Raw genomic sequence first — 24,147 nt, 5'->3', positions numbered from 1 at the left:
TTCATAAGTTGCTTTATTATAACATATTGGAAAAGTATAGTGAAGTATTTTTAAATTAATATTTTAAAATCTCATGGTGATAATTCTCAAAGGATAATAGAAATAGAATATATGTATGGAAATACAAGTAACAAAGGAAAAAACTCACAGCATTGGTAAAATCCACTTTGAAGTATTTGTTTATATGAAATTTATTATTTTAGGTGCTGTTCCATTCCTAATATATTGGTAAAGTTTTTTTTTTTTTTTCCTCTACTAGGGATTGAACCCAGGGCCTCATGCATGCTAGGCAAATGCTATATCCCCGAACAGTGTCCCAGCCCCCTTGGTAAACATTTTTATGAGGAAAATAGGACCCTTATGCCACTCATGTTTTGGTGGCCCAATTCAGTATATTGCTCTTTTTGTAAACTCATATAATCCTTTGTGAAAGAAGTTTAACTGTGTGTATGTATGTATGTGTGTGTGTGTGTATATATATACACATATACACACACGTATATATGTTGTGAAATTTCTTCTCGAATGATTACTGTCCTTACTTTTTTTTTTACTTTGCTCACTCTATATTAATAGTCTGTTTTTCAATTTTAGATATGAATATCGTGTGGAGATGGTTCACCAGTCCTGCAATGATCCTACTAAAAATATCATTCGAGAATTTGCATCTGACTTTGAAGTTGGAGAATGCTGGGGCTATAATAGATTTTTTCGTTTGGACTTACTTGCAAATGAAGGATACTTGAATCGACAAAATGATACAGTAATTTTAAGGTAAAAGAAAATATTTGATATTGTGATTTTTATTATGGATGAAATAATGTCAAAATTTTAAAGTCCATTCATTTAATGAAGAAGAGTACTAAAATCTATACTAACTTTACTAGTTTCTTAACTATTTTATTTCAAATCCAAAGTATTTTAGTGTATAGTAAATATCAGAAGTTTGTTCAACATCTAGTTATTAAGTCCAAGTTAAAGGAAACTATCACAGATTGAGGATCCCTAATCTAAAAACCTGGAATACTCTAAAATCCAAATCTTTTTTAAAAAATATTTTTAGTTGTAGATGGACACAATACCTTTATTTAATTTATATGTGTTGCTGAGGATCGAACCCAGAGTGCTAGGCAAGCACTCTACTATTAAGCCCCAATCTTAGCCCGAAAATCCAGATCTTTTTGAGTGCCAACTTGATGCCAAGAGTGGAAAATTCCACTACCTGATGTCATGTAAGGAGTCACAAGTCAAAATGCAGCCACAGTAAAAATTTTGTGTAAATTTCTTCCAGACCATGTGGAAGGTATAATCTGAGAACAGTGAGGTATCAAATGCCTAACTTTTTTTCACTTCACAGGATACATTGTATTTGGTGACTGCTTTTACAAACCAACTTTCTAGAAAATGGCAAATTCAAAATAGGAGACTAGAGGGGGTCTGGGGAAACTCCATGGTAGAACTCTTGCCTCCACATGTGCAAGGCTATGAGTTCAATCACCAACACTGGAAGAAAAAAGTGGAATAGAGATAAAGCCAGTGTGTAATGCTTGTTCATATGTTTTTCACCAGAAGGAACAGACTATGCAATCACTGTAAAAAAAAAAAACAGCCCCACTGAATGTTGGGCTAGCTTTTTTTTTTCCTGGTACTCAGGCTTGAATCCAGGGGCATTCTACCACTGAGCTACATCGCCAGCCTTTTTTTTCGTTTGAAATAGGATTTTTCTAACCCAAGGGCTCTCTACTACTGAGCTACACCCCTGGCCCTTTTATTTTTAATTCTTTTGAGACAGGGTTTTACTAAGTTTCTGATGCTAGGCTCAAACTTGGGAGCCTTCTGCCTCAGTATCTGGGATTACAGTCATGTACCACCACCAAGCCTGGCTGAGAACTCAAAATGTTTAAAAGAGGAGATTCAGATGGTCTGAACTGAGAAGTTTCAAAGTGTTTAATGGATTAGAAAATTTTCATCAAAACAAAATTTTTTACCTAATTTCAATTATTCTGAATTCTTTTTGTCCTTAGCATGCTGGATAACTGAGTTGCCATTTTATCAACCTTTACATTTATGTCTTCTTCCTAGTTTTTCTGGGAGAATAAAGATGTGAACAAAAGGGATACGATTTTTGGTGTAGGAAAAAAACGTTAATGATATTTTTTGTATTTTCTTTCGGGGACATTATTTGAATTCTGCTTCATAATATTTCTGGGTTTTATTTTATTCTTTCAGTTATTCACAAAGAAAAATAATATTTTTATTCATTTTTTATGTAGTGCTAAGGATCATAATCAACATCACTATCATTAAAATAAGGCAAGAACAAAGACATGGCTCTTTAATAGGTTAATAAACTGATGTTTGAATAACTTCCCACGTTCATAACTGAAGCATGAAATAGCAACAAATTATTTCTCTTATTGAACCTGGGTATGGTGGCACACTTCCATAATCCCAATGACTTTGAAGACTGAGGCAAGATAATTGCAAATTAGAAGTCACCCCCAGCTACTTAATAAGACCCTGTCTCAAATCAAACTAAAATTGTGGAATTTATAGTTACAGATTCAAGGCTAGACTGTTAATATTTTACTGTTTGAGTTATTTTTCATGTGGAGCAATTCTTTTAAGGTTTCAGGTCCGTTCGCCAACTTTTTTTCAAAAATGTCGGGATCAGCATTGGTATATCACTCAGTTGGAAGCTGCGCAGACTAGTTATATCCAACAAATAAATAATCTTAAAGAGGTAAGGAAATAACATCTACTTCTGGTTTAGTGTTTCATACTGTCCATTTTGCCTGTTATATTTGGAAATTATATATTAAATATTTAATGCTTTTTATAATTTTGTAGAAAAAAATCCAGTTATCCTGTTTCCCATCTTTTGAGCCTCTAGGTTCTGCATTTTCCCAGTTTGGTAGCCACTAAGCTATGGTTTGGCTATGTTGGTTTAATTTCATTAAAATTAAAGACATAGTAACTTAGTTTCAGTGGCCACGTTTCAAATGCTTGCATTAGGGGTTGCAGATGTAGATCATTTCTGTTATTGCTTAAAATTGTATTGCATGGTGTTGCTCTAGTTTAAGGTAAATTCTCTGTGTTTCTCTCAGTGACTAAGGTAATTCTCCTCCACAATTTGTCTTGGATTTAAAGGATTCAAAAGTTGAATTGAAAGTTGCTTTGTGTCAGACTCTCTTTATGGTTGAATGAGCCTTAGGGAAGATCCATTAATGAATTATTACTTTAAAATGACAAAATTGCATGAGGAATTTTTTTCCTTACTGGAAATTTGGTGTATTGTTAATAGACAAGAGAGAAAAATATAAACAATATATACATCTGCAGATTTTCATGTTAAGTGTATTATTTTAAACTATTGGGGCTGGGTATGTAGTGTAGTGGCAGAGCACTTGCTTAGTATGAGCAAAGCCTTGGGTTCAATCCTTAGCTCTGTGAAAAATAAAAAATAAAAACCTGCCTGTATTCACTATAATTATTCACTGTAATTGTTTATGTAGCTTGGGCTAAATCTGAAAGGAAGAGAATAAAGTATTTATTTTTGCTATAGATTTTTTTCCCCTATAAACAGAGGCAAAAGATGAATAAAAGAGATAGTTCAAGAAATAGTTTTTAGGGCTAGGGATGTGGCTCAAGCAGTATCGCGCTCGCCTGGCATGCATGCGGCCTGGGTTTGATCCTCAGCACCACATACAAACAAAGATTTCTCTTAAAAAAAAAAAAAAAAAAGAAAAATAGTTTTAGGAAATTGGGCACACACCTGTGATCCCTGTGACTTGGGAGTCTGAGGCAGAAGGATTGCAAGTTCCTGGTCAGCCTTAGCAACTTAGATCCTGTCTCAAAAAAATAATGAAAAGGGTTAGGGATGTGGTTCAGTGGCTAAGTGCCCCTGGGTTCAATCCCCAGTACAAAAAAAAAAAAAAAAAAGAAAAGAAGTAGTTTAAGGAATATCTAAATCCATTTTTTAAAATTTGTTCTTTTAGATATACATGACAGTAGAGTATATTTTGATATATTGTACATACATGGACTATAACTTCCCATTCTTGTACATGATGTGATGTTATACTGGTTGTGTATTCATATATGAACATAAAGTCCAATTCATTCTACTGGTTTTGCTATTCCTGTCTCCCCTCCTTTCCTCACTCCCCTTTGTCTAATGCGATGAACTTTTATTCTTCTTTCCCTGCCCCCTGTTGTGTATTAGCATCCGCATATCAGAGAGATCATTTGGCCTTTGTTTTTGGGGGGAGATTGGCTTCTTTATGGCTGAATAATATTCCATTGTGTGTATGTACCACATTTTCTTTATCCATTCATCTGTTGAAAGGCATCTAGGTTGGTTCCATAGCTTAGCTATTGCAAATTGGGCTGCTATGACCATTGATGTGGCTGTGTCACAATAATATGCTGATTTTTAAGTCCTTTGGGTATAAACCAAGGAGTTGGATAGCTGGGTCAAATGGTGATTCCATTCCAAGTTTTCTACGGAATCTCCATACTGCTTTCCATGATGGTTGTACCAATTTGCAGTCCCACCAACAATGTACAAGAGTACTTATCTCCCCACATCCTTCCAAACATTTATTGTTAGTTCTATAATTGCCATTCTGACCGGAGTGAGTTGAAATCTCCGTGTAGTCTTAATTTTCATTTCTTAATTGGTAGAGATGTTGAACATTTTTTTTCATATATTTGTTGACTGATAGTATTTTTTCTTCTGTGAAGTGCCTTGTTCAGTTCCTTTTCCCATTTATTTTTGTGGCTATTTGGTTTTATTTGGTGTTAAGTGTTTTGAGTTCTTTATATATCCTAGAGATTAATGCTGTATCTGAGATGCAGGTGGCAAAAATTTTCTTCCATTCTTTAAGATCCCTCTTCACATTCTTGATTGTTTCCTTTACTTGAAAAAGCTTTTTAGTTTGATACTGTCCCATTTATTCATTTTTGATTTTACTTCTTGCACTTCAGGAATCTTATTGAGGTAAGTTTCTAAGCCAACATGATGGAGAGTTGGGCATACTTTTCCTTCTACTAGGCACAAGGTCTTTTGTCTAAAGCCTAAGTCCTTAGTCCACTTAGAGTTGAGTTTTGTGCAGGGTGAGCAATACATGTTTAATTTCATTTGGCTACATATGGATTTCCAGTTTCCCAGCACCATTTGTTGAAGAGGCTATCTTTTCTGCAAAGTATGTTTTTGGTGCCTTTATCTAGCATTAGATAACTGTATTTATGTAGGTCTATCTCTGTGCCTTCTCTTCTGTACCATTGGTCTTCATGTCTGTTTTGTTGCCAATACCATGCTGTTTTTGTTACGATAGCTCTGTAGTATAATTTAAGGTTTGGTATTGTGATGCCTCCTGCTTCACTTTTCTTGCTAAGAATTACTTTGGCTCTCTGGGCCTCTTATATTTCCAAATGAATTTTATGACTGCCTTTTCTATTTCTATGAAGAACATCTGCGGAATTTGAATAGGAATTGCATTAAATAGCACTTCTGATAGTATGGTCATTTGATATTAATTCTGTCTATCTAAGAATATGGGTGATCTTTCCATCTTCTTTTTATTTTCAATATTGTCTTTGAAACTGTATGCATTTCATCCACATAAGAATAATGAATACAAGGAACAAACATTGTGAAAAAGGCAAATTACATGATAATTCCTGTGCAAAATTCTTACAAATCTATGAAAAACTACTAGACTTAGTAAGGTTTTACAAAAGTCACAGGTTGCAAACATTAATATCTCTCACAAAATAGTCCAAAAAGTGTTGTTTGAAATGACAAAGATCATTTGTTATTTCCCCATTTTGTGTCTGTCAGGCATTTATATGGGGAGAATGGTGGATGTCAGAATGTCTGGGGACTCCTGATCAGTCACTAAAGCACATCGGAAAGCATCCGGAGGTTTATTCAACTGGTATTTCTGGAGTTAATGTTCCCTGTTGGGCAGGGACCTTGAAGCTGTTACCCAGAAAACCCACATGTAATTTGATCTTTCCATCTTCTAAGGTCGTCTTCAATTTCTTTCTTTAAAATTCTGTAGTTTTCATTGTAGAGATCTCGCACCTCTTTTGTTAGACTAATTCTGAAATATTTATTTCGTTTTTGAGGCTGTTGTGAATGGGATAGTTTTCCTAATTTCTCTTTCAGTGGATTCATCACTGATGTATAGGAACTTGATTGATTTATGGGTGTTAATTTTATATCCTGCTACTTTGCCGAGTTCATTTATGAATTCTAGAAATTTTCTGGTGGAGTTTTTTTTTTTTTTTTTGAGCGAACTTCTAAATATAGAATCATGTTCTTGGCAGTAGGGGTAATTTGATAGTCTTCTTTTCCTATTTGTATCCCTTTAATTTTTTTTTCTATCTAATTGCTCTGGTTATTTCCTTCTGTGTTGAAGGCTTGAAAGAGGGCATGCTTGCCTTTTTCCAGTTTTTAGAGGGAATGCTTTAAATTTTTCTCCATTTAGAATGATGTTGGCCTTGGGTTTAACTTATATAGCTTTTACAATGTTGAGGTATGTTCCTACTATCCCTAGTTTTTCTAATGTTTTGAACATGACTGGATGTTGTATTTTGTCAAACGCTTTTTCTGTATCTAGACCCATTTTTTTTTTACATATTTTTTTTAGTTTTAGATGAACACAATATCTTAATATTGTTTATTTTTTATTTGGTGCTGCAGATTGAACCCAGTGCCTGACACATACTAGGCAAGCATTCTACCACTGAGTCCCAGCCCCAACTCCTGGATCCATTTTTTAACTTTAAACTGTTTTTTTCTATGCCCATGAGGCACTGCTTAAAACTAATATTAATGTTGTTCTTGTTTTAAAAGAGACTTACCATTGAGCTGTCTCGAACTCAGAAATCAAGAGATTTGTCACCACCAGATAATCATCTCAGTCCCCAAAATGATGACACTCCAGATATGCGAGCCAAGAAATCTGGGTCATGCTCTGACATGCTTCTTGAAGATGGCCCTACTACATCTTCTGTAAGAGAGGCTAAAGAGGATGAAGAAGATGAGAAGATTCAAAATGAAGATTATCATGTAATAATTAGGCCAGTTTTAGACTTATAAGAGAAATTATAGAATCATGGTTTCCAACATAGAATATAAGGGGAACAGTGTGCTTGAAAATTTTGTCCATTTATTTTCATTTTTGTACATGTTCTATAAATGTTAATGTTTATGAGTCAGAAGTGGTTGAACATTTCAAGAGTCTAAAGTTAATTTATTACAGAAAAATATACATTATATGAAGCAGACTGCTGAACACTCCAGAAATGAAACTATATAAATTGTGGATTTTAATGTGTTCTGTTTTCATTCGCTAAAACTAGTAGGTATCTTATCATTGCATGTCAGTAGAATTATTAAGGGTTAGGAGATAACCATTTTGTCCCAGCTAAAAACAACCAGAAAAAGAATTCAAGAAGTATTTGTTATTTTTATATAGTTAAGACAAGGTACAGAAAGAAGCAAAAAATTTTTTTGAAGTTTTTAATTTTGAAATGGGAAACTTCAGTTTTTAATTAAATGAAGATGTTAAGCACACTGATGAACTAAGGAGGTAACAATGGTAGAATGAAATTGTTAACCCAGATTGAATTAAAAAAAATAAAAGGTGCAGTTTGTAGGTAAAAGACAACTGAAAGTTGGGTACATTTATGCTTACTTTTTCTATGCAGATATTAAGGTTATTTCATGACCTTGAGAAATATGAAGACTACTTTGGTCTTGAGGGATGGTTTGACATATTACTTTGTGAGGAACCTTGCTAGGAAGCTGACATGGAATATATGAAGCATATCCAGTTCCATTGAGGACCCAGCTAAAATTAATAACCATAGATTGGTAGTGATACCAGTTAGTGTTGTTGTGCTCAGCAGTATAGGAACAGAAGGGCATAGAATAGAATTCTGAAACCTGCATAATTCTTCATTGTCTGGATTGGATGATCAACAGGGTGGAAAATTTACAACAGAATTCTTCTTTGCTTTGCTTTCATCTAGAATGAGCTTTCAGATGGAGATCTGGATCTAGATCTAGTTGGTGAAGATGAAGTAAATCACCTTGATGGCAGCAGTTCTTCTGCCAGTTCCACAGCAACAAGTAACACAGAAGAAAATGATATTGATGAAGAAACTATGTGAGTGACCACATTACCTACCACTTACAAAGCATCTGAGTGGTGATTTTTAGAAGCATATTGAAAACTTAGTGTTGATGTTCAGCATATTTTTCTAGATATGGTGTAATAAATAAAAGAACTTGAATGAAATACCAAATAGACAGCTTCCCTCTCATCTCTAGGTTCTAAGCCAAGAGTTTTGGGTTTTATTTTAACTTTTAAATTTAATTTTGAAATTATTTAATACTTAAGAAAACTTATAAAATATTATTTAGAATTTCCATATTCCCTTCATATGTATTAATTCCCAAATGTTAATATTTTGCTTTATTAAATTTTTCTTTTTTCTATACATAACTTTTTTTCTGAGATACTTGAGATTAAGTGAATATAATTTTCCTTGTGTACTTAAGAATTTTTCTTGGGCTGGGGATGTGGCTCAGGCGGTAGCGCGCTCGCCTGGCATGCATGCGGCCCGGGTTCGATCCTCAGCACCACGTACAAACAGAGATGTTGTGTCTGCCGAAAAAAACTTAAATAAATAAATAAATAAATTCTCTCTCTCTCTCTCTCTCCCTCTCTCTCTCTCTCTCTCTCTCTCTCTCTCTCTCTCTCTCTCTTCCCCCCCTCTTTAAAAAAAAAGAATTTTTCTTATATAACTGTAGTGCAGTTATTAAACTCAAGAAATTAATACTGTGGTACTGTAACCTATTTAAATTTTGTCAGTAATGTCTTTTGTCTGGTCCAGGATTCTATCCCAGATTACATTTGCATTTAGTTGTTAAATCTCTTTATCTGCTTAAGTTTTAATTACTGGTTTTTTTTTTTTCCTTCATGGCTGACATGAAATAGAGAGAGAGAGAGAGAGAGAGAGAGAGAGAGAGAGAGAGAGAGAGAGAGTGTGTGTGTGTGTGTGTGTGTGTGTGTGTGTGTGTGTGTGTGTGTTTTGTTTTGTTTTTCCCCTTGATGCTGGGCATGATAACCCAGAATCTCAGGAATGCTAGGCAGCACTCAGTAGAGCCACATCTCCACACCTCAGAGTAGGTATTTTGTAGACAGTCTCTCAATTGGATTAGTCTGTTTCCTCATGATTAGATTGAGCTGGGAACTTTTGGCAAGAATACTATTGAAGTCTTGATGCATCTTTTTCTGTGCACAGTGAATGGAATTACACATGATATTAATCTGTCACATTACTGATGGTTATTAATTTTGATCATCTGATTTAGGTATTGTCTCCCAGGTTTCTCCCTTCTAGAATTACTTATCCTTTTGTTATTAATGAACACCTTATGGGGGCTTTTTGTAGAGATACTGTATAACCTGTTTCTCATATCTCTTGATGATTCTTACTTAAGAAAGGTTACCTTGTGATTGCTGTTTTAGTCAGCTTTTTCAATGCTGTGACTAAAAGATCTGACCAGAACAATTGTAGAGGAGGAAAAGTTTATTTGAGGGCTCACTGTTTCAGAGGTCTTAGTCGAGGTGAGGCAGAACATCATGTGGAAGAGTGTTAACAGAGGGAAGCAGCTCACATGAAGATCAGAAAGCAGAGAGAGAGAAACTCCACTGCAGGATACAAAATATATATCCCAAAGCCACACCTACAATGCCCCACCTCCTCCACTTATTACTTAGTTAACCCCCATAAGGGGATTTTAATTCATTGATTGGTTAAAGCTCTCCCAACCCAATCGGTTCTTCTCTGAACTTTCTTGCATTGTCTCACATGTGAGTTTTTGGAGTGACATCTCACATCCAAACCATAACAATTGCCATTGATGATTTTCTAATTCCTTTATTCCTTCTTTACTCAATAGTGGAATTTTACTTTAAGGAAGAGCTTGCTCCTCCACCCCATTAATTGATACATTAATTTCACTAGTATCAATTCTTATGTTATAAAATAGTTTGAATTCCTTACTATCATTTATTTCATTGCTCAGATTATTATACATTTGGCTAATGGTAACCTCTTACAGCTAAGTCCTGTTTTCTTTGAATATATCTCCATTATTTTTTTAATTTTTACTTTTTGTAGTTGTAGATGGACAGCATGCCTTTATTTCATTTGTTTATTTTTATGTGGTGCTAAGGATCAAACCCAGTGCCTCATACATGCTAGGCAAGCACTCTACCAACTGAGGTGTATCCCCAGCCCAAGAATGCCTTTATTTTATTTGTTTATTTTTATGTGGTGCTGAGTTTCTAACCCAGTGCCTAATGCATGCTAGGCAAGCACCCTGCCACTGAACTATAGCCCTAGTCCTGTCTTTTTTTTTTTTTTTTTTGTAGTTGTAGATGGACAGCATGCCTTTATTTTATACGTTTATTTTATATGGTGCTGAGGATCGAACCCAGTGCTTCATGCATGCTAGGCAAGTGCTTTACCACTGAGCTACAGCCCCAGCCCTCCATCATTTTTAAGCACTTTTTTTAGCTTTGTGTTATTGTAAAGCACTCCAGATTCATCTTGTACCTTCTCTGTCCTAGCCCTGTATCAGCTGTTAAATAAGAGTTCATATGAGATGGTTTTGAGTTTGTATTGTTTTTGTATTTTTGCAGTGCTGGGGATCTAACTCAAGCTTTCACACATGCTAGGCAATTGCTCTAGCCCTGAATTACAGATGAGATGTTTTATTCTTTGTGGTACTGGAGATTGAACCCAGGGGTGCTCTACTACTGAATTACATGCCCAGCCCTTCTTATTTTTTAATTTTTGAGACCGAGTTCTGTTAAGTTGCTGAGAATGGCCTCAAATTTACTATCCTCCTGCCTTAGCGTCCCATGTTGTAGGGTTTACAGACATGCACCATCACACCTAATCCCAGATGAGACTTTTCTAACATTGTATTAGGTTCCCTTCCATTCTTATAAAATTAGTTCCTCAAAATAGATCATTTAGTTATCTAAAAGGGGTTAGCTAGTTAAAATTTGAAGCCTAGGTACTTTTTAATTCCCCAAATGAGAAGTCCCTAATGAGAATGTGAGATTTTTCAGATGACTAGAACTGATTGATTTGAAACAGCATGGAAAATTTACAGTTTATTCTTTAATAACACTTTCTATGATGTGAAGTCCAGCTTGCTAAAAGATTGCTAACAGATATAATTTAATCTGAATTACTATTTTGTCTGTTATGACTCTTGGCTTTTTTTCAAGATTGTTCTTAAAGGCAGCTGGGTTTTATGTAAAACTTGATTCACAACCTTTCTAATAGTGTTTGTGTTGTGTCCATACACATTCATCTACGCTGGACTGTGACCTTGTCAAGACAGTAGGGCGGGTGGGGAGCACCTTTACCACATCTATAGTAATATCTTAATTTAAATTATTTTATACAATTCATAGAAATAACAGCACAAGTTAATTTTCCTTCCTCTTATAGATTGATTCATATTCATTCATTCCTCACCCCCCACAGTACTAGGGATTGAACCCATGCTAGGCAAGTGCCCTACCAGCAAGAAGGAAAGCTGTATTCCCAGCTGTTCTTCCTTTTATTTTATTTATTTATATGTAGTACAGAGGATCAAACCCAATGCCTCACACATGCCAGACAAGCGCTCCACCACTACCCCAAACCCCCAGCCTTTCTTCTTTTTAGAAAGAAGAAATAGGTGTATAGTCTGTTTGACTAGTGATCATTATCAGTTTTTTTAACTGGAAAAGATATTCATTTCTTTCCTTTCTTCTCCTTCTCAACTTTCTCCCTTCATGTTTTTTCTGTAATAATATTATTTATTTTTTCCTGGCATTTAATTTCTTCTTTTTATTTTGGGATAATTTTATATGCAGTTATAAGAAATAATAAGAGATCTCATTACACTTTATCCAGTTTTCCCCAGTGGAGCATCTTGTATAAGTATAGTACATCACCACAGTCAGAATGTTGACTGCGATATAGTCAGAATCGAAAACATTTTCCTCACCATATGAATTCTTCATGTTGTTTTTTATAGTCATATCCACTTTTCTACTCATTTCAGCGCTCTCTTTAACTCCTGACAATCACTCATTTCAAGGTTCCCCCACTTAAAGAATGTTATTTCAGTGTGTAAACATATAGCCTTAAAGGATTGACTTCTTTCTCTTAAAATAGTTCTCTGAAGATTGAATTCTGGTTATGGTATATATTAATAGTTCATTTCTGTTTATTGCTGAGTAGTAATTCTGTATTGTGGATGTTCCCCAGTTTATTCAGCCAATCCATTGAAGGATATCTGGAATGTTTCCAGATTTGGGCTATATTCTGAATAAAGCTGTTATAAATATCTGTGCACAGGGTTGTTTGTTTGTTTACCAGGGATTGAACCCAAGGATGTTTGGCCTCTGAAACACATACCCAAGCCCTCTTTTTTTTTGTTTTTAATTTTGAGACAGGGTCTTCCTAAATTGCTTAGGATCTCGCAGAGTTGCTGAGACTGATCTTGAATTTGCAGTCCTCCTTCCCAGCCTCTTGAGTAGCTGGGATTATAGGAGTACACCACTATGCTGAGCCTGTGCACAGGTTTTTATGTCAATATAATTCTTAATTTCTCTGGGATAAATGCATTGTTGGTTCATATGATAATTGCATGTTTTGTTTTAAAGAGAATGTCAGTTATCTAGAATCGCTATACTATTTTACATTTCCTCTAGAAGTGTATGAGTGATCCAGTGGTTCCTCATGAGGTTTTGTATTTCCACTAGTTTTTATTGAATATTGCATGGTTTTATTATAAACAGGGTTGGATTTTGTTATGTACGCTTTTTCGATCTACTCAGAGGGTCATTTTTATTCTACTGATAAGGTATATTATAATTCTCTTATATTGCTGGATCCATTTGCTAATATTTTGTTGATATTTTTAATGTGTTGCATCTTTCTCTTTGGCTCTTTTATTTTTAAATAATTTTATTTTTTTATTTATTTTTATGTGGTGCTGAGGATTGAACCCAGCTAAGCAAGTGCTCTACCACTGAGATACAATCCCATCCCCTGTGGCTCTGAACTGGAGTGAGGAGAAAAGTGTACTTCTCTCTCCTGCTTTAAAAGCTGAGCTAACTAGGCAGTGGAGCAGTAAGCTTAGCTCTTCTGAGTTTGCTTTTTTAGCTTTGAACCTTCACTTTATGAATAAGCTGTAACAAGGGCAATTTGGGCCTCAGCATTTTCAACATGCTATACCCAAGTAGAGCCTCTATTTTACATATGGATCTGGGTAGAAAGGAATTACCTTTTGGCCACATACACTTAGACCTTGGCATTAGCAATATGTAGCTGGAGGCAAAATGAGAAATATTGATTTCTTACCCTTCCTGGGAATATATCCTCTTGGGAGCTGCAGGAAGTGGAAGATCTTTGTTCTTGACAATTCCAATCTGGAGTGGGATTTCTGTCTGAATGGATTTGATGGGGAAGAGGAGTGATTTAAGATTCAGGTACCACAGATGCATACTCTGTCTTAATAAACTTTAATACTTTTTTTTTTGCATTGGAGATTGAATTCAGGGGTGCTGTACCACTGAGCTACATCTCCAGCTCCTTTTTGACTTTTATTTTGAGACAAGGTTTTGCTAAATTGCCTCAGCCTCCTAAACCACTGGGATTATAGTCCTGTTTCACCAGGCCCAGCTTAATGTATATTTTTTGAAGTGTATGTTTTTTCATTTGTTTGGTTTCAATAGAATCATTTTGAGAATCTTTAAATATTTTTCGTTGCTTTTGTTTTTGTGATTCTGAAGATTTGAGTCTAGGGCCTCATGCATGGTAAGCAAGCTTTCTACCCCTGACCTGCAATGCCAGCCCATAAATGTTTTATTAAAAAAAACTGTCACCAGTTTTCTCAAAAGCAGGTCTGCAGAGCTCCTTAAACCATCAAGCTGGGAGATGATCTTAAGATTTCTTTAAATATACAAAATAACATTGATCAGCAACCACTTATCAGAGGTAACATTCGGCCTTTGGTTTTTTGTGTTTGGCTTATTTCCCTTAGCATCGTATTCTCCGGCTCCATCCATTTACCTACAAATGTCATGATTTTCTTCTCTTTTAACGCTGAGTCGTATATAACAAATTACAGCAAATAATTAATAAATGAATTTTTTAAAATTAAAAAAAATTGATTTCTACTATTCCAAATAATACTTTGTAGTTTAAAATAGTGTTTTTTTAGTTATAAAAAAGAGTCTTTATGAGTACTAGTAGGAAGCAGCACCTTTTTTTAAAAGTTATTTTAGTCCTGTATAGTAATTTAGACTTTTATTTCTTAAACATTTCCTAATTTTACTATCATTAGATTACCAGTTCTTTAAACCTATAGTCTCTTCTATTTACAGTGGGTCTCAGATTTTCTGATTTAAAAATTAAATGTTGCCAACCCTACCTTGATTTTAGTGGGTGACAGTGGAGGGTGGGTACTGGAAATTGAGTCTAGGAGCACTTTACCACTGAGCTGCATTCTCAGCCCTTTTTGAGACAAGGTCTCACTAATTTTCTAAGATTGGCTTTGAGCTTGTGATCCTCCTGCCTCACAACTTCTCCTGTTTCTGGGATTATGGGTATATGCCATCACACCTAGCTTCTACTTTGATATTTTTAAAAAGCTTATATTTTTGTGTCTCAGTAATAGAATACTTGCCTAGCACATGATCCTTGGCACCACATAAAAGTAAATTTTAAAAATTAAGTTATATTATAAAAAAAAACTTCCTTCCTTTAAAAAAGTTTATTATTCATATGGTTGTTTGAACATTAACATTACTCATACATGAGATACTGATAGAAGTTATTATTTTTGCATTTAGAAATGTTATGTCTTCATAGGAGAAAGTTGGTACACTTGTAATAAAATTCTTTGAAATGTATCTATAAATGTTAATTATATTTACTCTGTGAGAATGATGAATCTTGTTTATTAGGTCTGGAGAAAATGATGTAGAATATAACAATATGGAGTTGGAAGAGGGAGAACTGATGGAAGATGCAGCTGCTGCAGGACCTCCAGGTACAGAGGCCAAGCCCCACAAGCCTTCTGTCTTGTCTGTGCTCTTTTCTGACCAGATCATATTTCACTAAATGATAGCCACTGCTCTATGGTGTTAAAAGTGCTATATCTTATAGTATGGATTTTAGAGTGTATTACTAGTGATAACTATCATTGGAAAAGTGTTCTTGTGTTTTAGGCATTGTTTGAGGCCGTTAATGTGTACCTTATCCTGTTTACTTAGAAAATTCTCTGAGATAGGTTCTAATAATATCTACTTTTTTTTTTTTTTTTTTTTTTGGTACCAGGGATTGAACTCAGGGGCACTTGACCACTGAGTCATATCCCCAGCCCTATTTTTATTTTCACTTTAGAGATAAGGTCTCGCTGAGTTGCTTAGCACCTTGCTTTTTTTTTTGTTTTTTTTAAGTGGACTTGAACTCAGGGATACCTTACCACATCCCCAGCCCTCTTTATTTTGAGACAGGGTCTAGGTAAGTTGCTTAGGGCCTCACTAAGTTGCAGAGGCTGTTCTCAAACTTATGATCCTCCTGCTTCAGCCTCCCAAGTACCTGGGATTACAGTTGTGTGCCACTGTGCCTGGCAATATCTATTGTTTATAGTTACAGAATCTGATACATACAGAAATTTAAAAAGTTGCCATGTTTCACAATTTATTAAATGTTGTTTTAATTCAAAGCACAAATTATATACTATTCGATTTATGAATCTTTTTTGTGTTAAGGCTTGGTTGATCAAGACTTTGGGTCTGTTGTAATGGAATGAATGTATTTTGTGAGAAGGACATGAGTTTTGTGGGTCCAGAACTACTGCTATAACTAAAGAATATAGACTGAGTAATTTATGGAGAATAAAAGTTTATTCAGCTCACAGTTCTAAAGAATAGAAATTCAAAATTGGCCACGTGCATCTTATGAGGTAGTCCTTGCTGGTGGAAACTGGATTCCCAAGGCAGCAGCATAAGGTAGCATATGGGGAGACATAATGTCCTAGCTCAGGTTCATTCTCCTCCTCTTATAAAACCACAAGTACATTGGATTAGAATCTTACCCTTATTAGCCTCATTTAATGTTAATTATCTCCCAAAGGTCTTACCTTCAAGTACCATAGTCAGATTAAGTTTCTACAATGGGGTTTAAATTTGAACATGAGTTTTGTTGGAAATTTTTTCTTCCTTTTCTTTGTTCCCTCCTCTCTCTCTCTCTCTCTCTCTCTCTCTCTCTCTCTCTCTCTCTCTCTCTCTCTCTCGTCTGAGAATTGAAGCTAGGACCTAGTATATGCTTGGAAAGCACTGTAGTACTTAATTACATACCCGGCCCTTATTATTTTTTAGACAGGGTCTCTCTAAGTTTCCCAGACTGCCCTTGAACTTGTGATCCTCCTTCCTCAGCCTCCAAAATAGTATGCCACCATATCTGGCTTGGTGGAGATATACAAAACAGCATTCTGCCTCTGGACCCCCAGAACTTACATCCTTCTTTTGTACAGAATACATTATGCTCCAAAGGCATAATTCATTCCAACATTGATTCAGAAGTCCAGGATCTCATCTAAAACTCAAGGCAAACTCCTTCCAGCTGTGAGCCTGTGAAATCAGAAGAAATTATCTACTTCCAACATGGCATCAGTGGGACAGACATAGGGTAAACAGTCCTGTTCCAAAATAGAAGAAGGCTTTAAGAACGGCCTATCAATTGAAAGCAAGTACAAAATCCAGAAGGGCAAATAGTAAGTTTCAAGCTTCAGAAGAATCCTTCTCTATATATGTTACCTCCTGTACACACTGTGGCAAAGGACAGGCATCCAAGGCCTTAGGAAACCCTGTCTTTGCCTTCGCTGGGCCTGGTTCAAGTGGCTATACTCAGATTGCATGCTGGTGCCTGTGGCTCTCCTATTCTGGGATCTCAAAAACCACACTCCTGCTCCCACATATCCAATAAGCATAATAGTGAAGAATCTCTGTAGTAGTTCCACACCTGGAGGTTTCTCCCTAAACTCTGGGGAAGTTAGGTAGAAGTTGCCACACCCTCATAACTCTTGGGATCTGTGAGCCTGCAGACTTGAAAACCATGGGAATGTGGATACCACCGAATCTTACTGTTAGCTCTCTCTGGAGCATAGCCAAAGTTATACGTAAGCCTGCTTAAGCTGTTACTCGGACAGCTGAATACTGTACCAGGATGTAGAGAACAGAGTCCTGAGATGGACCTTGGCAGCAAGCCCTTGAAGAGTGCCCATTTTCTGAAACTATTCAATTCTCTTAGGCCTGAGGGCTTTTATCCCATTGTCTTAATGATTGGCAGTTGGCTATATTTTATGGAGTTTGTCTGTCTAGCAAGTGCAAGTGGAAAGCTATTCCCTCAGTAATCCCTTCTGAACACCGTTTGTTCAGAACTACCTTTAGGAGGGTAGGCTGTGAATTTTCCGAATGTTTAGACTTTGCTTCCATCTTATAGATTCCAGCTGTAGGTCATGCTTTTGCTTCTGAGTCTTGCTGTATGTTGTTAAAAAAAAAGGACCTACAAAGCTCTTGGAATATTTTGCTTTAAAATTTTCTTTTTCTAAATACCTTAGGTTCTCATTCTTGACAGTAAAGTCCTAGGACATGGACATAGTTCACCCAAAATCTTTGCTACTTTAGAGCAAGAATAGCTTTTTGCCAAGTTCCATTAAAACAGTTCTCCATTTAAGACTACATCAGCATGGCTTTTATTGTTCACATTTCTATCAGCATTCTGATCACAATCATGTTGCCAATCTCTAAGAAGTTTCAAACTTTCCCTAATCTCATTGTTTGAGTCCATACCAAGGGTGTGTAAAGTGCTCTGTTTATAGCATTCTAGGCATTTTCTAGCCTACTTCTGCAAACTTGCCCATTGCCCATTTCCAAATCTATTTCCATGTTTCAGGTATTGTTATGGCAACAACCTCATTATCAGTACCAATCTTCTACCAGTTTTGTTGCTATAACAAATTACCTGAGGCTAGATGATTAATAAAGAAATGAGGTTTATTTAAGTCACATGTTTGGAGGTCCAAGAACATGGTAACATCATCTGCCAGCTTTTCATTAGAGCCTCATGGCAGATGGCATCACATCAGGAGTGTATGTGAGAGTGGTAAGTGAGTGCATGTGAGAAAGTCTAAAACTTGAGGAATAACCTTCCCTTTATAACAACCCACTCTCACAGTAACTAATCCAGTCTTAAGAGATCTAGCCCAATCTCTCAAAGACATTAATCTATTCAAGACCGTGGAGCCCCCATGGCCTAAGAAGAGTCCTAACACTTCTCAGCAGTTACTTTGGGGATCGAATGTTTTTTTTTTGTTTGTTTGTTTGTTTTTTTTAAATATTAGTTAGTTAGTTTTCGGCGGACACAACATCTTTCTTTGTATGTGGTGCTGAGGATCGAACCCGGGCCGCATGCATGCCAGGCGAGCTTGCTACAGCTTGAGCCACATCCCCAGCCCCTGGGGATCGAATGTTAAACATGACTTTGGGTAGAGTCACTTGAACGATAACACCTATGTTGCCTTTATTTTGAGTATATTTCTGGGGGGAGGACATATATTCTTTTGCATACTTGAATAAGACCTCTTTTTTTTTTAACCATTTCGACTCCCAACCTAAAGCACTGCACTCTCCCTGTTTCACACTTTATTTTGAGGTGATCTTGTCCAAACCTGTACTTGAGTCATTCATATTAATTACTCTCCAAGTTGTACATGTAGCCTTTATCTTTCCCATAACATTGAGACCCATGTAGCAATTCAGTGTGCCTCAACACCTCTCAAACAAATCATTACCTTTCTACCAACTGTCTGAGCAGTAGTCATCATTTTACTGATTGATAGTTCTGTACATCTTTCACTTCTTCCTCACCTTCAAACTCTACTTTTAATATATTACCAACATCTGTTGATTCTAGCTCTTTAATAGTGCATAAATTCATCTACTCCCATTCCTGTCTATTACTAGTTCAGGCCTCTTTTTCCAAATAGCCTTTCTCATGTGGGCTTTTGTATCACTTATTGCTCTTCTCCATCATGTGTCCCACATCAAGAGTTTAAGTGAAGGGTTTTCCTATCTTTTCATTAATACCTGACCATGTTATTTCTCTACTTTAAAAGCCTTTATTGAAGAGCTAGGGTTCTGGCTCAGCAGTAGAGCTCTCACTAGCATGTGTGAGGCCCTGCGTTCGATCCTCAGCACCACATAAAAATAAATAAATAAAATAAAGGTACTGTGTTCAACTACAACTAAAAAAAAAAACTAAAAGAGAAAAAGCCTTTATTGGATAGGCACAGTGGTGCCTACCCAGTGACGGGAAGGTCATAAGTTCAAGGCCAGCCTTGGCAGTTTTGCATTACCCAGTCTCAAAAAAAAAAAAAAAAATTGGCTTTGATGTGGATCAGTGGTGGAGTACCCCTGGACTCAATCTCCAGTACCAGAAAAGAAGAAAACAATGTTTAAAAAAAAAAATAAGTTAGTGAACAAAAACTGAATTGGGATGAGACAGCAGAATCTGGAATTGTTTTATTTTTTTTACATGCTAGCTATGAAGGTCCATTTCAAACCTGGAATGGTATTTCAGAACTATAGTCATCTAAAGAGTCATGTCATCTAAAGAATTGGTATGTTAGAACATCTGTTAGAAAGGAGGTCAGTCTTATAGAGAGAACCAGGTATCTTAGTCTATTTTCTGTTACGATAACAGAATGCCTGAGACTGGCTAATTTATATAAAAAGGATTTATTTTGGCTCATAGTTGTAGAGGCTGGGAAGAGAATGGCACTAGTATCAATTCATTTTCTGATAAGACTCTAACACTGCTCAACTAAAGGTATGCAGCAAAAGGGCAAGCAGATACTTTCAAATGAGAACATGAAAGGTAATCCTCTTTATATAAACCTTCTCTTGCAATGTTGTGGTTTGGGTCTCACAGTGTTATGGTTTGGGTCTTAAATGTCCTCCAAAGGCTTATATGCTAATGGCTTGGTTGCCAGTCTGTAATGTTATTGGGAGATGTAGTGTTATGGAGGTGGTATATATCTTCTAGGAAGTGTGGGGCCTAGTAGAAAGAAGTTAGATCTCCACACTTTATTTTGGATATGCTATTGAAGGGGATATGAGGGCCCTCACCCCTTTTTATTTCCCTCTTTCTGCTTGTTGGCAGCCATCATCTGAGCAGATTTTTTCTGCTGTAAGCTGTCCACCATGATAGTCTGCCTTGCCATGGGCCCAAGGCCTATACAGAAACTCTGAGCCAAAATAAACCTTTTCTTCTTTAAATTGATTTTCTCATGTATTTTATCACAGTGACAGATAGCTAACTTCTAATACCTAATCCAGTCCCATGAGAGTGACAATTTATTCCTGAGAGCATTAATATATTTATGAGGGCTCTGCCCCTTGATCCAAACATCTCACTAGGCCCCACCTCAACACTGCTATATTGAAGAATGAAACCTCAGCATGAGTTTTGGTGAGGACAAATCATATTTACTAGATATTAAAGTAAAATGGTATTAATGATTTCATTTATAGTCAGTATCAAATAAGGAGATACCTTGAAATAAGAAATACTTATTGAGTCACTTGCTTCCCATAAGAATTGCTTTTAGTTTATTAGTTATTTTTATGTAGTGGAAAGAGAACTTCTGTTTTTAAAAAAAGTGCTGAAAAGCTTGTAGGTATTATACTAATCCAAAATATTAGCTCATTGAACCAGCTTTGCAAGAAAACTCAGTTTTTATTTGCTGGCCATATATGATTTATAAAACATAATGATACTTGAGGAATAGAACACACTTCTAAAACTAACTGATAATTCGTAAGGTTATTAGTCAAAACCTATATTTCAAGGTAAAGATTAAGTTACTTGTTCCACATATGTTTAATGGGTTCCCTGTAGGCATCAGGCACTGCATTGTTCATTGGAATTATAAGAATGACTGAGCATTATCTTTTCTAAATGAGAAACCAACACTGAAAATATTGATAAGGATGGCACCAAATATGGGTGGATCAGCTAATTGGCAATAGACTTTGGTAAGGGAGCTATATTCGTTCCCCATTTTTTTCTTTTTAATTTTGAGACAGGGACCTTACTAAGTTGCCAAGGGTAACTGAAATTTGGTATCCTCCTGCCTTAGTCTCCTGAGTCAGTGGAATTACAGGCCACTGCATTCAGTGATTCATTTACTTCTTTGCGGTGTTCAATGTCTTTTCTATATTAGCTTCAAGATCACTAATCTGTTTATAATTGTAGTGGCCTTATTTTTAATAATGAAAATCCAGAAGAAACCTAATTTTTTCCAATGAATAGAAAAATAAATTGGATATATTCATATACTGGGATGTTACACATCAATAGTGAAGATAAATAAACTGCTATATTACAGCAATATAGATGAATATGATAAGCATGTTGAGTAATAGGCAGGATATAAAAATTCATTCCCTGTTAATATTTTTGTATAAATTCAAACAGGCAAACCTTTTTATGTGGGCTGGGATGTGGCTCAGTGGCAGAGCGCTTGCCTCTCACATGCAAGACCCTGGGTTCAATCCTCAACACCACATAAAAATAAATAAGTGAAATAAAGGTATTGTGTCCAACTACTAAAAAATAAATATTTAAGAAAAAAAACCCTTATTATGTGTTTAGGTTAGGATGAAGGTACCTGGCATTGAGGCATATGCCTGTAATCCTAGTGACTTGGGAGGCTGAGGTAGGAGGATCACAAGTTCAAGGCCAGCCAGGGTGATCAAAAATAAAAAAAATGAAAAAGACTGGGAATGTAGCTCAGTAGTACAATGCTCCTGGGTTCCATCCCCAGTGCTTGGTGGAGTTGGGGGGGGGGGAATACTTTTGGGGAATAGGAATAGTAAGCAATTTTAGGAGACGTGGGGGCCGGGATGCCAGTAATCTGTTTCTTCATTTGGGTGCCATCACTTTGTATATACTTGTTAGACTCCACAGTTATGTATAATACATATACATATATATGTTATGTACAGAATGGTAACAATATTAGGTCTCAGGGAAACTGAAATAGATGCTAAAGGTATTGATGACTGTGGGAATATAGTAAAAAAGGATAGGAACATGTGGACAGGGAGTAGCTAAAGTGTATAAACCAACAAGGAAAGCAGTTTTTTTTTTGTTTTTTTTTTTTTTTTTCCCCAGTGAGAGAGTAATTGACTAGAAAAACAGAAGCAGGATTGGGTTGATGGTTGCTCATGGATTCTGGGTACTAATGAAGTCACTCCTCATCCACTGTGAAGTGTACATCTCTCTAGCTGTCTGGTTTCCTTGTGCTTCTCATGAACATGAAATCCGAAGAGATTTCTAAACATATTTTTGATCGCCATTAACTACTCTTTTTCTTTTACAAATACTTAAATTTGTGCAAATACATATATTTTCACATCACTCTCTCTCTTTTTGTTTTGTTTTGCAGGTAATAGCCACAGTTATGTGGGTGCCAGTAGCAGAATGTCAAGAAGAGCACATTTATGCTCTGCCGCTACTAGTAGTTTATTAGACATTGATCCTTTAATTTTGATACACTTGTTGGACCTTAAGGACCGGAGCAGTATGGATAATTTGTGGGGCTTACAGCCTCGCCCACCTGCTTCACTTTTGCAGCCCACAGGTAATATAATTCAAATAATAATTTCTCTTTTTTCTGTTGCTCTCTAAAAGAGAATCGTTGAATTTTTTTTCCAATTATTTCATCTAAGTGTTGGAAAATAGTGAATTTCTGTCACAGATTGATTTTTCATTTTATAAGAATGACATTTATAGCAACCAAATCATTATTATTATTGCCCAAAGGTATTATCTACAAAAACAAATTATAAAAATGCTGGAGCCAGGTGTGTTGGCAAATTCCTGTAATTCTAGCTACTGAAGAGGCTGAGGCAGGAGGATTGCAAGTTTTAAGACCAGCTTGGGCAACTTAGACCCTTTCTCAAAATAAAAATAAAAAGGGCTGGGCATGTAACTCAGTGGTAGAACACCCCTGGGTTCTATCCCCAGTACCACAAAGAAAGACAAAAAAGAGCCTTTAAGAAGGTTTTAAATGATTTGTCATTTATATTATGCCTGGTAGTTTGGTCCATATGAAATTTTTTAGGTCTAACTTCCAAGTGGATGTGTATCCAGATTGAACACAGGAAAAAAAAAAAAGCTTTTTATTCATGCTGTGGTGTTCCTCAGTACTGAACAAGAAGGAAGAGAAGAGAAGAAAGCCAGGGACTTATCATTTTATTTTATTTTATTTTTATTGGTTGTTCACAACATTACCATTTATATGTATACGGTTGGAGATGGTATTGGGGATCAAACCAAGGCCTGGCACTTGCTAGGTAAGCTCTCTACCACTGAGCTACATCCCCAGCCTGGAGGTACCTAATCCTAATGAACATCTGTTTTTACTGAGTATGAGAAAGATGAGCCAAGTAGAAACTTTTGGACAGAAATAAAGTCAAGAGAAGAGTAATAGAAGCCAAATAAAAATAACCCATCTCTGAGGGAAGGCTAATAAAAGCTAGTGTTACAAAAAGATCCAACTTTATCTTTATTAAAAGGCTTGCTTGGACTTCGAGGTTTATTTTGATTCTTTGTGTGCTTTGTTTTAAAAAATTTTTTAAATTTATTTTGGATATGAGGGTAGAGTGTATTTTGACATACATAGAGTATAACTTATTTTAATTAGGATCTCATTGCTGTGGTTGCACATAATGTGGAGTTTTACGTGTCATGTATTCATATATGAACATAGAACAGTTATGTCTAATTCATTCTACAGTGTTTCTTTTCTTTCTTTTTTTTGCTTTTTGTAAATTGATTTTTTAAAAAATGGCAGAATGCATTACAATTCTTATTACACATATACACAATTTTTCATATCTCTGGTTGTATATAAAGTATGTTGACACTAATTGGTGTCTTCATACATGTACTTTGGATAATGATGTCTATCAC

General features: G+C 35.8%; 1 protein-coding gene across 17 annotated transcripts in view; it reads left to right on the top strand.

Moving 5' to 3' along the window:
• The window catches only part of Trim37 (tripartite motif containing 37), a 203,916-nt gene that overhangs the window by 58,710 nt on the left and 121,059 nt on the right, over positions 1 to 24,147 (top strand). For all 17 annotated transcript variants that reach the window (XR_013436152.1, XR_013436153.1, XR_013436154.1 and 14 more), the window contains 6 exons: positions 595 to 774; positions 2,629 to 2,743; positions 6,866 to 7,081; positions 8,047 to 8,183; positions 15,066 to 15,151; positions 22,619 to 22,813. Coding sequence is in view for 14 of the 17 variants with exons in the window: in XM_040269053.2 (XP_040124987.1) it covers positions 595 to 774; positions 2,629 to 2,743; positions 6,866 to 7,081; positions 8,047 to 8,183; positions 15,066 to 15,151; positions 22,619 to 22,813 (929 nt within the window). In the remaining 3 variants the exon portion in view is untranslated. The remainder of the gene's footprint in view (positions 1 to 594; positions 775 to 2,628; positions 2,744 to 6,865; positions 7,082 to 8,046; positions 8,184 to 15,065; positions 15,152 to 22,618; positions 22,814 to 24,147) is intronic.

Source organism: Ictidomys tridecemlineatus, chromosome 3 (assembly GCF_052094955.1).
Source record: "Ictidomys tridecemlineatus isolate mIctTri1 chromosome 3, mIctTri1.hap1, whole genome shotgun sequence".
In the NCBI taxonomy this organism is placed as follows: Eukaryota; Metazoa; Chordata; class Mammalia; order Rodentia; family Sciuridae; genus Ictidomys; species Ictidomys tridecemlineatus.
This window is presented reverse-complemented; position numbering and strand designations above follow the sequence as displayed.